The sequence below is a fragment of the Aquila chrysaetos genome, chromosome 1 (assembly GCF_900496995.4).
Source record: "Aquila chrysaetos chrysaetos chromosome 1, bAquChr1.4, whole genome shotgun sequence".
In the NCBI taxonomy this organism is placed as follows: domain Eukaryota; kingdom Metazoa; phylum Chordata; class Aves; order Accipitriformes; family Accipitridae; genus Aquila; species Aquila chrysaetos.
Window position 1 is genome coordinate 84,223,691 of NC_044004.1, and position 14,163 is coordinate 84,237,853.

A 14,163-nucleotide genomic window follows, 5' to 3' on the forward strand; every position below is an offset into this window, starting at 1 on the left:
AAGAGAATAAGATCCTAGGAGGACAAGTAAAAAACAGTATGCACATTGTCTGTGAACCACGTTCCCTACACAAACACCTAACTCATGAAAAAATTTGCCAGTACCATAGCAGATATTGCAGCGTCAGTAATCTGTTGCATCTTTTCCAAGCTTTTGCCAGCTTCCTAAAGGAATGTGCCAACTGTCAGTAGGCTCAGTATTGCAGGTGAGCTTGCCGGTTATTATCTTGGCATGCTTCGTATATGCTATTTCAGATCGCAGTTTGTTTTCTTCTTCCCCTCTGCAGAGAAATTTTTCCACACTTTTTAATGAAAAATCTGCCATAAAACACGACAGAAAGCACTAATATGAGTTGCAAGAAAGTCCACGAGGAAAACACGCGGGAGCGGCTGAGAATTACGAAGGGCATCGACGCTTGTCTGTGCGGCCCTGACCCGGTGTCGGCTTTGCCCATACACCACGTTTTGGCGGGAAGAGAAGCGCCTACGAATCAAAGGGTGCAAATGAAGACCGCCTTTTGCACCATCCCCGGCAGAGGCTCCTGCCCCAACCCCCGAAGCACCGCAGGGCGGCAGGGGCCGGGGAGGCGGGCAGGGGCCGTGCCGCTCGCCCTCTCAGCACACAAACCCGCAGGGTTTGCCAGCCCCGCGCCACCACACGGGGGGTGACGGCGGGCCCACACGGTCGCCTTCACGGGAGGCGCCGCCGCCCCTTCAGTTTTGGCGGGCGGCGTCCTCCTCCCGCCCCTCAGGCCGGCCGTTCCTCTCACGGCGACCGGCACCTCCGCCCGTCCCTCAGCAGCGCGGCCCGCCCCGTCGCGGCCCCGGGCCCGCTACTTGCCCTGGCTCCTCCCTTCGTCGCTTGGTTGCGGCGGCGCTTCCGTCCGCCGGGAGCGACATGGCGGCGGCGACCGCCTTCTTCTTTTCCTCCTTCTCCTCCTCGGTGCTGCGCCCGGGCTTGGCGCCGCTGAGGCGATGGCGAGCCCTCTCGCGACCGGCGCCCCGGGCCGCTTACGGCACCAGCAGCTCCCCTCGCAGCGCCGCCAGGTACACCGGCACCGCTGGGGGCTTCTTCATCCTCGCTCCTTTCGTCCTCCTCCTCTTCCTCCTCCCGGTGCGGCGGGGAGCCTTGTGGAGAACGGCGGGACAAGGGCGGCCGCCGCGCGCCCGCCCGCCCGCCGTTTAACGGTCGCGCTGGAAGCTTCGCGAGCGCGCGGCGGGCAGAGCGGGCGCCCAACCGCCTGAGGGAAGGGGACGGCACCGCGGCCCGCCGCCGGGAGACCCCTCTCCTTCCTCGGTCGCCTACGGGGTGAGCTGCCCCTGGAGCCCGGCTGAGTTGCAGTTCTCCCCGGGAACATGGGGCTCTGAGGGGTCTGTGCCAGCGAGTAGGGGTAGCGGGAGGGAGGGCTGCGGCGCTGGCGTCGTGGATCCTGTGGGGATTGAACTGGTGCGCTGAAATGGGGGAGCCCTTGAAATGTGGCCTGCCTTCCCGCCTCCTCCCCGCGGCCAGTCAGCATTTGTTTGCTCCTGCTGCCGTAAAGAGCCTCTCAGTTCGTTTGCTCGGAATTGCTATATATCTTAAATTTTTTGGGGCGTCCGTGATTGTTTTCGCGGATGGCTTGTAGGCAAGCGTTTTTAATCTCTGCTAAAGAATATTACTGTTTGTATGAAGGGACGTGTGATGATGACAGCCCAGCCCGTTGCATCTCGCGGTCTTCAGCAAGGCAGGTGCTGTGATCCTGTGGCGCGCTTTTGTCCTGGGGAAAAAAAAAAATACAAATTCTAAAGTAAAAGAATGATAATTTAAATAAATAAAAAGTAAAACCCACGTGGTCACGCTGTGTCTCACGTAGCACTGCAGCGGGCAGGGGTCTGCCAGTGTTGGCTGAAAGCCTGGATCCCTAGGGCAAGCAGGGCATGCTCTACCGTAGTGAGGAGGGGTCTCTTGATGTTGTTACTCGTGTGTTCCATTTAATGTGCTGGCTGGACCGAGCCTTTCCTGCTGGTGTTGTGGCATGGCAACTACCAGTGCTTCTCTGGGTGTGGATGGGAGGGTTTCAGCTGAGCCCTTGCTTGGCAGCCTTTCCATTTATACTGGAGGTGTCTTAAATACTGACCTGAAAGTTTGCTTCGTTCAGCGGGTTCCAAGTAGCCTATGCTGAAAGCACTGTCTTTGCTTTGTGTTTTCAAACATGAAAAGATTAGTAAGCTGTATGGTGGCAATTGAAATAAGCATCTGACTTCCTAGATATTTTTTATGTCCTGTACAACAGAGGATTCAATTCTGCCAGTTTTGGCACAAATAGCTGTATTTCTGGAACGGTGCATGCCTACTTCTGTTCTTTGCTGCCAGTAACTTTTTTTGCAGTTCTGCGAAGAGTAGATGCTCCTGTAATAATGATTTTAGAGAGGTTTTTGTGTGGTACATATGGGACTGAGAAGATGCCATTGTGATGCCCCATATGATTTTGGGCTTTTAGTGCATAGGTTGATCTAAACTAGCAGCTGACATCTTTGTTTCTGTAATGTCCTGCAGGTCACTGGATGCACTAACAAGAAAGATTCAGTATGTGAATTGTTCTGTTGTAAACTCAGACAGGGTTCATAATAAGATCATCCGTGAGTGGGCAGGATGATAGTGGGACAGGATGGCATAGTAACGCACATTAAATCTGTCACTACACCTGGTCAAGTTTTTCATGTGGATTAAATTTAAAATAATAATTCACTTCTTAATTTGAATGCCTTGAATAGCTTGGTGCAATTTAACCTTCCTGTATAGCTGATGCTTTACTTTTTCATGTAGTTCTTGTATAATATTTCCATTGAAGGACTTAAACTATCTAGATTCTAAGCCTCAGAAGCATCAACATGTTATAATATTTGTTATTTATGTATTTGACAGTTGTGAAAAAATTTTTTTACTTAAGAAAATTGTATATGCATATTTGTTTATACAAATAAAAGACTTTGGAGAGCATTACAGTGCAGTTAGGGAAAATGGCGAGGTATTGGAAGTTTCTCCTTGGCTATGTATTTAAAGCTTGTCTTATTTTTTTTTTCTCCTGTGAGAGTTAATTTTATAACTGGGTGGTTTTGCTGAGACAGAGTTCTGAAGGTCCAAATAACTAATGTGGTAGTGTTTACTGAGTTGTAGTAATGTATTCTTCTTGATGTTCATTTCGTGTATGAAAATACTAGTTGATGCATGAAAGACAGCTGAATTCAGGAAGTCACAGATATTTTCAAGGTGACCTTTGTTTTACTTAAACTGGTTGCTCAGGTGGTTGCTAGAACTGGAAGGTGAGCTGAATTTAAGTATATTTTGTGCAGCAGGTGTGTATGTGTATGCTACTGCTTCATCTTTCCCTGGTGAACTCTCAGCACCTTGTGCATCACATCTGGAGAAACACTCAAAGCTTTAACGGTTGTTGAGGAAATCCAGAGACTTAAAAAATGTGGGATGAATAGATGGTGACTATGTACCAGAAAGTAGGTTCTTGAAGAAATATACTTCATAAAAATAAATCAGCTATGTTACATAAAAAGTGATGTTAGTGCAAGTGGTTTCGTACTTTTGGGAAGGTATTTTCTGGAGTCATGAAAGGTAGAGAATAACCTTGGAGGGAGCAGAATGAGAAGCTTCTCCATTTGGAATGGTAAATGACAGTGCGTTGCCACCTGATTTGTTTCCTTTTTAGTATTTGCATCTAAATCCACTAATGTTTTCTGCTTTTTAGCCACTGGCATTTAAACAAGTTTCTTTCAGTAACTTGGTAGGTATTAGCAAGAAGACTGTGTTGTTTTGGGTGCAGTTAAAATGTGTAGACAGTTGTTTTAATGTTTTCCAGAAGTGCTGGCAGCAGGTCTCTGGTTTTTTTAATATGATCTTTAAGCAAAGAGTTCTCTTCAAGAAACGGATGAACTATGTTATGGGTGGGATGATGCTCCTGGCAGTTTGTTTGTGCTTTTAGGATTAGGGGTTTTTTTCCATCTTAAAGACTAGCAGAGGAAAGAAGTTGTTTCAGAACTCACTACTGTGAATTTCTTCCATATGCTGTTAGGGTAATATTTTAAAATCCTCCATGTTCTACCATCCACGTGTCTATAAAGTTTAAACAAGTGTCTCTGAATAAATATGGTGTCTGCTGGCTTTTAGATATTTTCCCCATGTATTGAATTGTTAAACGTTTCTTGTGTTTGAGTATGCTGATAAACAGACAAATGAGCATCTTATTAATATAACAAAACATTAATCATCGGTTATTTTACTCCAGTTGTGTAGTTTCTTATAGTAGAGAGAGAATGCAGAACTGGTTGTAGACTGTCTTAGAAAGTATGGTGTTTCCCCCCCCCCCCCCCGCCCCCATATGTTGTTCTAAGTGCGGACTTGTTCATTCCCCAGAATATGGTACAGAAAAAAGCCCAACTGATCAGACTTGCAGCACTTTGAAAACCAGTCCAATTTTAGCCTAAATCCGGAATGCTTTATTGTTTTTGCAAATGACTTTGAACTACTTTCATCATGGCATACTGATTCGACATATATTAAACATCAGTGCTAAATGCGTTTATGTACAGATGTACATTAAAGCTTCAAGCATATGTATTTGCAGAGAGTGTTGAAATGTTTTAGTTCTGGATGTTCAGTGTAGTCAGGCAAAGAAAAAGATTACTGCTGAAGGATGTCAAGCTTTTTATTCTCTTAACACCGAATCAAACATAGGCCTTTTTTTCTTATTTTTTTTTCCCCAGGGAGGTTTTTCTTTGGAACTAAAACCACATTTCTGTTACACAATAGGTAATGGATGTTTTCACGATACACTGACTTTGTACCCTTGTCTTAAAATTCTGGATGAAATTGTAAACCCACTAGAACTAATAATGATCAAGAGGAATAATAAATACCGCCGTCTTCCTAGAAAATAGAGGTAAAATACCATCACATACTTTGCTTATTTTATGTGTCAAGCAAAGTTCAAGCAACAGAAGTCGAAGTAGCCAAACATTAGGTGTAAGAATAAAGTAATTAATTATGGTGATTAAATTTAATTTTTTCAAGTCTTTCATAGGGAGAACAGTATGTTGTCTTGCTATAATGATGACCAGCTGCGATAAATCATCATCAAGACTGAAATAATACATTTTAGGACATTTCTAGATAGTCTTCACTTGTAGTACCTATTGAAGTGTTGAGGTTTCAATTTGTGTAACTGTAACATGTATGGTTAAGTGTAAACACAAAGTATTGGTGTTGATTTATTATTATTATTATTATTATTATTATTATTATTATTATTATTTAATAAAGTAGAGTAGCAGAATGGTAATGCATGGATAGCTGCTAATTGGGGAATATCTAACTGTGTAAAAGAAGAACGTAATAGTCTTTATATTCTAAGTAATGTAACATTTGTTTTACATTTGGTTTTGGCCTTGGACTTGTAAAAATTTAGGTGCTGGCTGATTTAGGGCAAAACTATTTGCTATATATGAAGGTGACATCAGCTTTCAAATCTATTTGAAAACTTCCGCTAAGAAACATGTAAGAAGTGATGAATTTTTCAACCTAAGCGGTGGTTCTTGCAGTAGTGATATTTACAGCTTGGTTACAGTGATGGCATTTTTCAATGCAGTGTTAACCTAGTGGATATGTGGAGTGCTTTTAATAGCTTGGGACTCGTGACAACTGGGACACTTGGTATCTGAACCATTATAAAAATTGTTAGCTGTGTTCCAAAAAAGATCTGCATTAGTGACATTGTATTGATATTGGTAAACTATGGGTGGTTGAGCCCATGAGGCTCAAGAAGGTGTATGATCATCAGCTATGATCAGATGATAGGGGGGAAGCTTTCTTGCCTTAAATAAGTAATAAAATTTAAGGGGTGGGGGGAAGTCACGCGATTTGCTGTTCTTTCCTTCCATAGAAAAGAGAACAGTGCATCTGTGACTTGACAGGCTCTTTATCTGTAACTCTGTAAGATACAAAGCTGAGCTTTCACACTCAGTTTTCCGATTATTTGATAATTTCAGTTGCTCTGTGGTTCGTGGTCAGTCTCCAAAGCAAAGGCTGAAAGTTTTACCTAAAGATTTCTTTTTCCTGTACTTTGTCTTCATTGAGATTCTCCTTGAGACCTGGAGTCATTTTCATAAACATTTGCCATAAAAGTACATGCTATTTACCATCTCCCTTCCCAGGACTTTTGAGTTACGAATATGAAAAATAGAACTGCTCTTTGCATCGATTCCTTTCTTTATGTCCTCCAAGTATCTGTTTAGCTGTTGTAATGCCAGAAGAGGGTAGCTTTTTTAAAGTAGGCCCATCCCGTAACTTCTTGCTAAGGTATAGTTGTACTTGTTTTCTTCTGCATATGTGAACTAACCTGGAATCATTCTGATCTTCTATACCTGGGCTGCCCCAGAGTATTAATTTTTCAGAGTAGTCTTAACTTGAAAAATTTCTGTTTTCAGGCAAGTTTTTGTCTTTTACAATTGATGTTTGCTCAGGCTTGTAGAACTTGATTTTTGTTGTCTTCAGAAAGATCCAGGTGTTAGAAGAGCCTTATCACAGTGCCTCCTGGCTAGGATTTATTACATGTGTTTGGTCCTAGCTTATAATGTGTGTGTGAGAGGTTTTTTTTCTTCTATATTTGTGTGTGTATGGTTTTGCCTTTTTAGCACTGTTCTTCTGTTATTTTGCTTTGGTTTTGATCCTTGGATGACTGAGAAGATTGAGTGTGATGGGGTGAGAATGGTCAGATGTGAGTGAGGACAGATCTTGAGAACTTAATGAGTCTGTGGCTAGATGTTAAGGAGTAGGCACACACTATTAAAATCGTTTGCTTAAAGGTTAGGAAAACTTATCCTTTGGCAACACATTTAGAGTAAAAATAGCATAGGCATGCGATACACATTCATATGGATTGAAAGTACTTTTTTGCCCCAAAATATCATTAATTCCTTGTGTTCTTAAATGTATATGGCATTGCTACGCAGGTGAGCATTCATTATTTATTTGGCATAATGAGTACATGGAAAGAAGTGCCTTGTGCCAGAGGCATGTATAGCTAAAACACAAATAATGAAGATGGGAGAGAGACATCTATGAAAATGAGCACATACAGAGCAGGCCATACAGGAAAAGAATAAAACCACATCTGTTGGCTTAATTATTTTTCTTTATATACATATTTAAGTTAAACAGTACAGAAACTTGTGTTTGGGAAGTAGCTGAGGCTGGTGTAAAATGGAAGGAAACAAGGTATTTGTGTGTTGTGTGCCAACTATGCTAATATTTTGCTTTCCTGACAAATGCTTGGATAAATAGTTCTCAGCAGAGTGTGTTCGTTTTTCTTTCTTTTTTTAATACTAGGCGTTGTGATTTTTTTTTTCTTTATTTTAAAGTTATAATGACATCTTCTTGCTGTTATTATCACTCATCTGGAGTCCTTGCTAAACTATGCCAGTCACAAATGGTAGTCATGTTGAATTAATTTATTCAATTCAAAGCAGGAGTTACAATCTGTGTGTATGTATGTGTGTATACATGTAAAGCTTTTCATCTCAAAGAAGGAAGTGTAGGCTGTTTGCAGAGGGGAAACCCTCTCCTACTTAGGCTCACTTTCTAGTAAGTAAGATCAAGTAATCAGTCGACAGTCTTTGGTTATGAGTTGATGAATCAGGAGTGTGTTTTTTCTTAGTGCCGCACAGTTGTGCTCATTAGGAGAGGAGTGAACTTGTCCACTAGCGACTTTAACTTTGCGTCTGTCTTGGTAGTTCTGCTTCTGGGGAGTTGGTGTTATTTTACTGCATTTTTACCGATAGAACAGTATTTACTTTCTTGTCATAATATCAGATGATTGTGCCAAGGAGTGTTAACTATATGTATGTATCATGTTAGGATTCTTGAAGTTTCTTTGAGAAGATGAGAGATTCAATTAGTGAACGAGTTAGTGTAGATAAAAGCTTGAACTGTGGTGGAATATGTCCCATGGACACGTACAAGGTGAGGAGCACCTATGCTTGCTCATAATGAGCAGACAGGCAGGAAGATGGAGAAGACTCCGGAGACCAGGAGAACAACCAAGGTAAGATAAAGCTGACACTTGGAAGATCTGAATGAAATAGTACTTAAGGAAGTGCTGTTCAGTCTAGATGCACTTGATCTTTGAGCAGTTAGCTGGTGAGGTGAGCATGGGAAGTTGATAAAAGACATTAAGAGCTTTACCAAAGGGTAAGTCTTAATATTATTGTCACCAAAGTGTCATTCAAGGGTGAGGATAGGGCTTGTAAGATTAAGTAAGGAATTCGACTTCCTTTCCATGCTGCGGTGCCTCTTGACCGCTGTTAAGGTTTACCTCGTATGCCATTTGAAATAAACTGTATTTAAAAATACATTTGGGGGTTGTCATGTTACTACTTAGAGTAGTTGTTCATTTGAAGTTGTTCATTTTTTTGAAGGGGTTCAGCAGTAGTAGAAGTTAGAGAGTTTGATACTATTATTTCCAATCCAGAAAAATGTATTTTCAGGTAACTTGCACTTCCCTATGTAGCAGAGTCCTCATAGAGCCGTTCTTCAGTGACCTGAAATGTACACTGGATTTCTTCATCTATCAGTCAGATATAGAGGTTAAGTTTGGATGATTTCTTTATATAAGACCAGAGATAGTCTGTGATTTTGGGTGGTTTTGTGGTCGTCCTGTCCTGCGTGATGTCATTGTTGCCACTGCTGTTCCCCTGCCTACCTTCCTTCTTCCACACCCTTGTGCATTTAGCTTCTTTGATCATGAAGATTTACTAAGAACAATAGAAATTGCACAAATTTCTGGAATGAGTAAAATGCAACTCACTTTTTTTGGTTGCTTAAGGTTATGGGTTTGAATCTTGTAGAGTACCATGTTTTAAACCAGATCAGTGGTACAGTTTCTTGCTCTACAGCTTTCTGTCTCTTCCTGCTTTCTCCCCTCTAAGCACCACCACCACCACACAATAAAGTTAGTATTTAAAGGCTGATTATCTGCTACAAAAGGAATTAACCTTTTAGCATCCAAAAGTTACACATGCCGGACGTTTCTTGTTTGTTGCAGGTTGGTGAGGGGTGAGTGTAGGTTCTGCATCCTTGGCTGGGGTGATGATCACAGAAATGTAGACGGAAAGAGGGGGGCTGAGGAGTTCTGGGACAAGTTCAAGCCACAAGACTTTCTCAGTTTTTCTCTGCTTTTCTACATGGGTAGGGCAATGGTTGTGGGCCCTTTACCCAAGGAGGGTGTTTGTCTGCTGTAGTGCTGGTTGAGGAACAGAGCGAAGTTACTGGAAGGACAGGGGATTGAAAGGATGGAAGTGGGGAGGGCATGACAGAAGCTCCTGAGTAAGTTGCCACTGGCTTATGTGAGTTAAGTCCCAAGAAAGCTGAGAAATGGTATCATCTAGGCTCGGACAAAAGAATAATGTGAATAATCCCATGTCAAATAGATTTTTGAAAGAAATTTGGAAAGGGAGGTGGGTAAAAATTCCTCAAAACAAAAAAACTTAAGGGCGTAAGAATGTTCTCGTGTTCTGTTCCCAAATGCAGGAGTTCATAGATACATTCAACCTGGCTGGCTACGTGTGTTGGGAAGGTGGGGTGTGGCAGGTGAGCTCCTCTTCCGTATGCACTGATGGCACATTCCTGCTCTTCAAATAAGGGAGTGGGGAAACACTTCTTTCCCTGGGTGGATTTGTAATGCATTAGTGTTTTTCAAGTAATATTTGAAATACTAGCAAATTAACTAATCAAAGCATTTGCAAGTATTTAACACGGTAGATCACACACTTTAAAGTGTCTTGTTTATGAAATAATAGACCTAAATATTGTATATCTTTTTGTCTTTATAGTGATGAAGCAACCATTATCTCAGGGACAAAGCTTGCTAAACAAGTTTTGAAAGAAGTTCAAAGGGATGTAGAATCGTGGATATCCTTTGGAAACAAGAGACCTCATCTCAGTGTCATATTAGTAGGAGACAATCCAGCTAGTCATATCTATGTCAGAAACAAGATAAAAGCAGCTGCAGCTGTAGGTATGTGTTATGTAATATAAATGATCCTTTGGTAAGCACAAGATGATACTGTTACTTAAAAACAAAAAATTTAAAAAAGCGGGAGGGGGAACTCCCTTTATATCTTAAATTAATTTTGCACTGTTTTCTTCCTCATCTTCTCTGGTGAACCTAAAGTAAAGAAGTTGCATTGACATGTAAAGAAAGTAGTTTTAACAGCACGTGAATGGTAGCCCTAAGTTCAGTTCCGTATCTTAAAATGTTGTTAGGAAACAGTTTGCACCCTTACTGTTAGAAACTGGAAACTAAAGGAGAACACTGGGGAAGTTTTTTGACAGTTAAATGTCTTAACTGGCTTTGAGATGCTTGGTGAATAAAGGTAATCGGAGAGAAATTATGTCAGTTTTTAGTTGTTTCTGCAAGACAGTTTGATTATTTTTGAATGTGAAATATTTGCTTAAGAGCTTGCCTCCTCAGTACCTGTTAGATGCCTTCTTTTATATGTGGGTTTTTCAGCCCACCTCCAGCTGTGGTAGCAAACCCTACTACCCCGGAATTGATGGCAACAGTGATTAAGTAACCAGTTTCACCGGAAGATACTGGGAAGAGCCTTTTTGTTCATAATGTCAGTCTTCATGTGCATCTGCTGTATCTCATGGAAATGTCTGTCCTGTTGGATGCTTCAGGTCTACAGTAGAGCCAGGCAAACCAGTGCAAAACCAGGGCTTCTCAGCTCTGAATATGAAGGGCAAAATTTCAGACATAATGAAATCGAACAGAAAAGCTAAGTGACTCATTACCTGGGATAAAGCCCAGTCACTACAACATCTCATCTCCAAATGACAGAGTATCATAGCCTAAACAGGGAACTTCAATGTTGCTGCTATCAGTGAAACTGCAATCTTGTGAAGTAACTTGAAAAATTTTCTTTTCTAATAACTTTTGTCCCACAGAAGTAGAAAAGCTATCAGATAAAATGCCAGTAATGCTAGCGTAGCTTTATCTGTTCAGTTTTAATTGTAATTCTCAAGAGCACATTTGTACCAAAGTTAAACACTTTATTTTCTTAATATTTCTAAAATGTTGTTTAATTTTGGAGGTACTGTGTCCAACTATAGTTTTTTTTTTTGTTTGTTGTGTTTTTTTTTTTTTTTTTTTTTTTTTTACTGTATGTTTCATTGGAGGTTTGTACTTGACATCTAGAAATACAGCATTAAAGACCAGACAGCAAAAGCAGAATTGTTAGCAAGTCTTCTATGGTTATTTAAGACAGTTATTAAGCATTGGACAGATTTTTAGACAAAATGACTCAGCTGTCCATAGATAAATTTCCTGATACTAATATGTGTCTTCTGTGTTTGTTTTTTCTCAGGCATTTCTAGTGAGGTCATATTGAGGCCTAAAGACGTTTCTCAGGAAGAACTCTTAGATATGACGGTAAAACTCAACAAGGATTCAACAGTTAGTGGTGTATTAGTTCAGCTACCTCTCCCAGGTAAGTGAAATCTTTTGTCTCGCTCCTCATATACAGTCAATGTCAGAGGAAAGAGTTTGATACTTGTGGGTTGCAAGTGTATCTTAGTGACATAGAAAGCTCTTGAAAGAGGACATGTATAATGAAGGATTAGTTCAGATGTTAAATCTTCTGTTGTATACAAGCCTGCAGTTCATCTTAAACAAAAAAGCAAATTAAATTGTGAGAATCATTTCATATTGTCAACCCTGCCTTTTTTTTAAAGTTCAGTCAGAATGCTATTTCAAGGAATTTCCCTCCACACACACTTTGTCCAGCTTATTTCTCTTGTTTGTTTTTTTGTTTGTTTGTTTTTTAACATGTTGCACTATTTTGTCTTGAACTCCGAGGCCTTTGCCATATTTTCATCACTATATTATGCCAAGTTATGCTATCTAGCGGATGATGCTACGGTCTTTCTCACAGTGATTCCAGGTTTTGCCTTAAACATTTGTTTGTGTTTTCTGTGCTGTCCCTAATGTTCCAGGTGAGCTTTGTGCGAAGGTCCTAAAAGCTTCTACTATATTCTTGGTTTTTATTTCCCTTTTCCTAATTTGTAATAAAATCTCACTAAAATATCACTTCACAGTAGCTGGCAAAATGGTATTTTGGCAGTGGTAAAACTTGAAGGTTTTATCTAAATCTACATAAGTCAACTTAGTTAAACCACTGTATGCTTCCTAATGGAGCGGCACCTGAATTACTAAAGTCATTGTAATAAATTGGTTGGCATTTTGCGTTTCCCCTGTCTCGTGTGTTTCCAAGTGTTGCCTTTTATCATACGTTTATGCTGTATGCTCTGAAGGGCTAGAGCTGTCTTTTTGGCATGTATAGGCACAATTTCTAGCACTAGCTGGGACTCCAGGGGTTACTGTTTTTAAGTATCTTTGACGATGGTGACGCTGAAGCTTTGTTTCTAGGTAAGCTCTTAATTTCCACTCTTCTTCCTAGTCTTGGTCTCCACTTTCAGACAGTTCTCGCTGCTTTTTTTTCATATCTACAAAACATCAAAAATTGGGGCAGGTTCTGAGTGTTACACAGGAAGACATGTTTTGTTTGTATTTGTAATAAACATCGGCGTTCCAGATTAGGAAGTTACGTGCTTCATATTGTATGAAAGCTGACTGAAATTGGCTACTTGTTGAAAAAAATTGGCCACAAGGTGGAAGTATAATACAAGTAAGGAGGCTGCAATCTTGGACACCGAGTAAGGAACTCTGGGAGCTGATGGAATGTGGTCGGTTTACTTTGAACAAACATCTCTCCCACTAAGAAGAGATTAGAGGAAACAGGTAATGGAACAAATTTCCATTGCAGTAGTAAGAACTCATGCAAAAGTTGGAGCGCTGACAGCCTAGGGATGGAAATCTTTCTGTCTGAAGCATGTAGCAAGGGAAACAAACTCATCCATTGGACTCCCAATCCACTGTTGTGTTCCCCAGCAATGGGAGATGTCATTTGTCACTTGTCTTACTTGTGTGGGTACTTGGTAAAATTGTTGGGTACCTCTCGCAGAAATGCTTTTTTTTTAATGAGGAGGATATCAAGTCATTACAGACTTGAGCTGTCTACCTTCATCCATACGTAGTTCAACAACAGTCTTGAGTCTTGAAACTTAGTGAATGTAAACCTGTTCAACATTTGAAAAGAAAAAAACCCCTGAAGATAGTTCTGGTTGTGACAATTCACATGTCTGATGCTAGTACACTTAAATGTTTAAGCCCTTGAGTAATTGGTTCAAGATCCCTCTCAAGAACTATGGTATGTCTGTCACAGTAACTGCATGAAGACTAATTAACCTTCCTCTAACCTATAAAAAAGGCTAGTTTGAGGCCTGGCTGTTGCCTGCCGTAGTAAAAACCTTAGAGTAATTTAATCAATAGCAGAATTTTTACAATATTGCATTGTCTGCATAGTAAGGTTAAATATGCAAGGTATCATGAACTGAAAATGTTCAGGAAGTTCTTTCCATAATACATGTCAGATATAACTCTGATTCCTGTATTATTTTTTTCTCCCAAAAGAACTTCAGAAACGGAAGGGCAGAAAGCTAAGTTAGCTCATTCTCCAAAATTCTTCTGATTTGCATTGTAATAGAAGGAGACAAAGCCTAGAAGTTGTGAAAACTTTATCAGTGGAGGCTGCTTATTCCAGAGTTGAGGTTGTTGTGTGGGATTTTGGGTTTTTTTTCAGTAAACCACACACAGGTGTGGCTTTTGATCAACCTTGGGATAAAAATAGAAGCAAAAAATAGCTTTGTTCTCTTTCAGTTTTGTGAGCTGGAGCAGCTTAACTTTGAGGATTGTCATCTTTGCCCGAGGAAAACTTCCTTTCTGTGCACCTTTTGAGTGCATTACTTATGATGTGGTAATGGTTTTGTGGAGAGTTTCCTGTATCTTTTTTAAATTGCCTGGAAGATGGCTATGAAATGTTAGATATTTATTTGAGATAGAATATGAAAAACTCAACATTTTCTTAGTTGTAGAGCAGCAAAGAAGTATGAGACAAATGAATACAAACATGATGTCCTTCTGTTGTGAAAGAAGTGCCAGCCTAAGTGCGGCCTGCTTTGGTGGAACTGACTGTTAAAATCATAGCAGCGTCTCAGTAT

The 14,163-nt window shown here is 40.6% G+C and overlaps 1 protein-coding gene across 17 annotated transcripts in view; it reads left to right on the forward strand.

Moving 5' to 3' along the window:
- The first annotated feature begins 876 nt into the window (after positions 1-876).
- LOC115340186 (probable bifunctional methylenetetrahydrofolate dehydrogenase/cyclohydrolase 2) overlaps positions 877-14,163 on the forward strand; it is a 62,064-nt gene continuing 48,777 nt past the window's right edge. For 15 of the 17 annotated variants that reach the window (XR_003922961.1, XR_003922980.1, XR_003922981.1 and 12 more), the window contains exons 1-3: positions 877-1,046; positions 9,876-10,060; positions 11,412-11,534. Coding sequence is in view for 13 of the 17 variants with exons in the window: in XM_041126599.1 (XP_040982533.1) it covers positions 898-1,046; positions 9,876-10,060; positions 11,412-11,534 (457 nt within the window). In the remaining 4 variants the exon portion in view is untranslated. Of the gene's footprint in view, positions 1,047-7,668; positions 8,090-9,613; positions 9,634-9,875; positions 10,061-11,411; positions 11,535-14,163 lie in introns of those variants that run through there. The other 2 variants (XM_041126555.1, XM_041126593.1) reach the window with 2 other exon arrangements.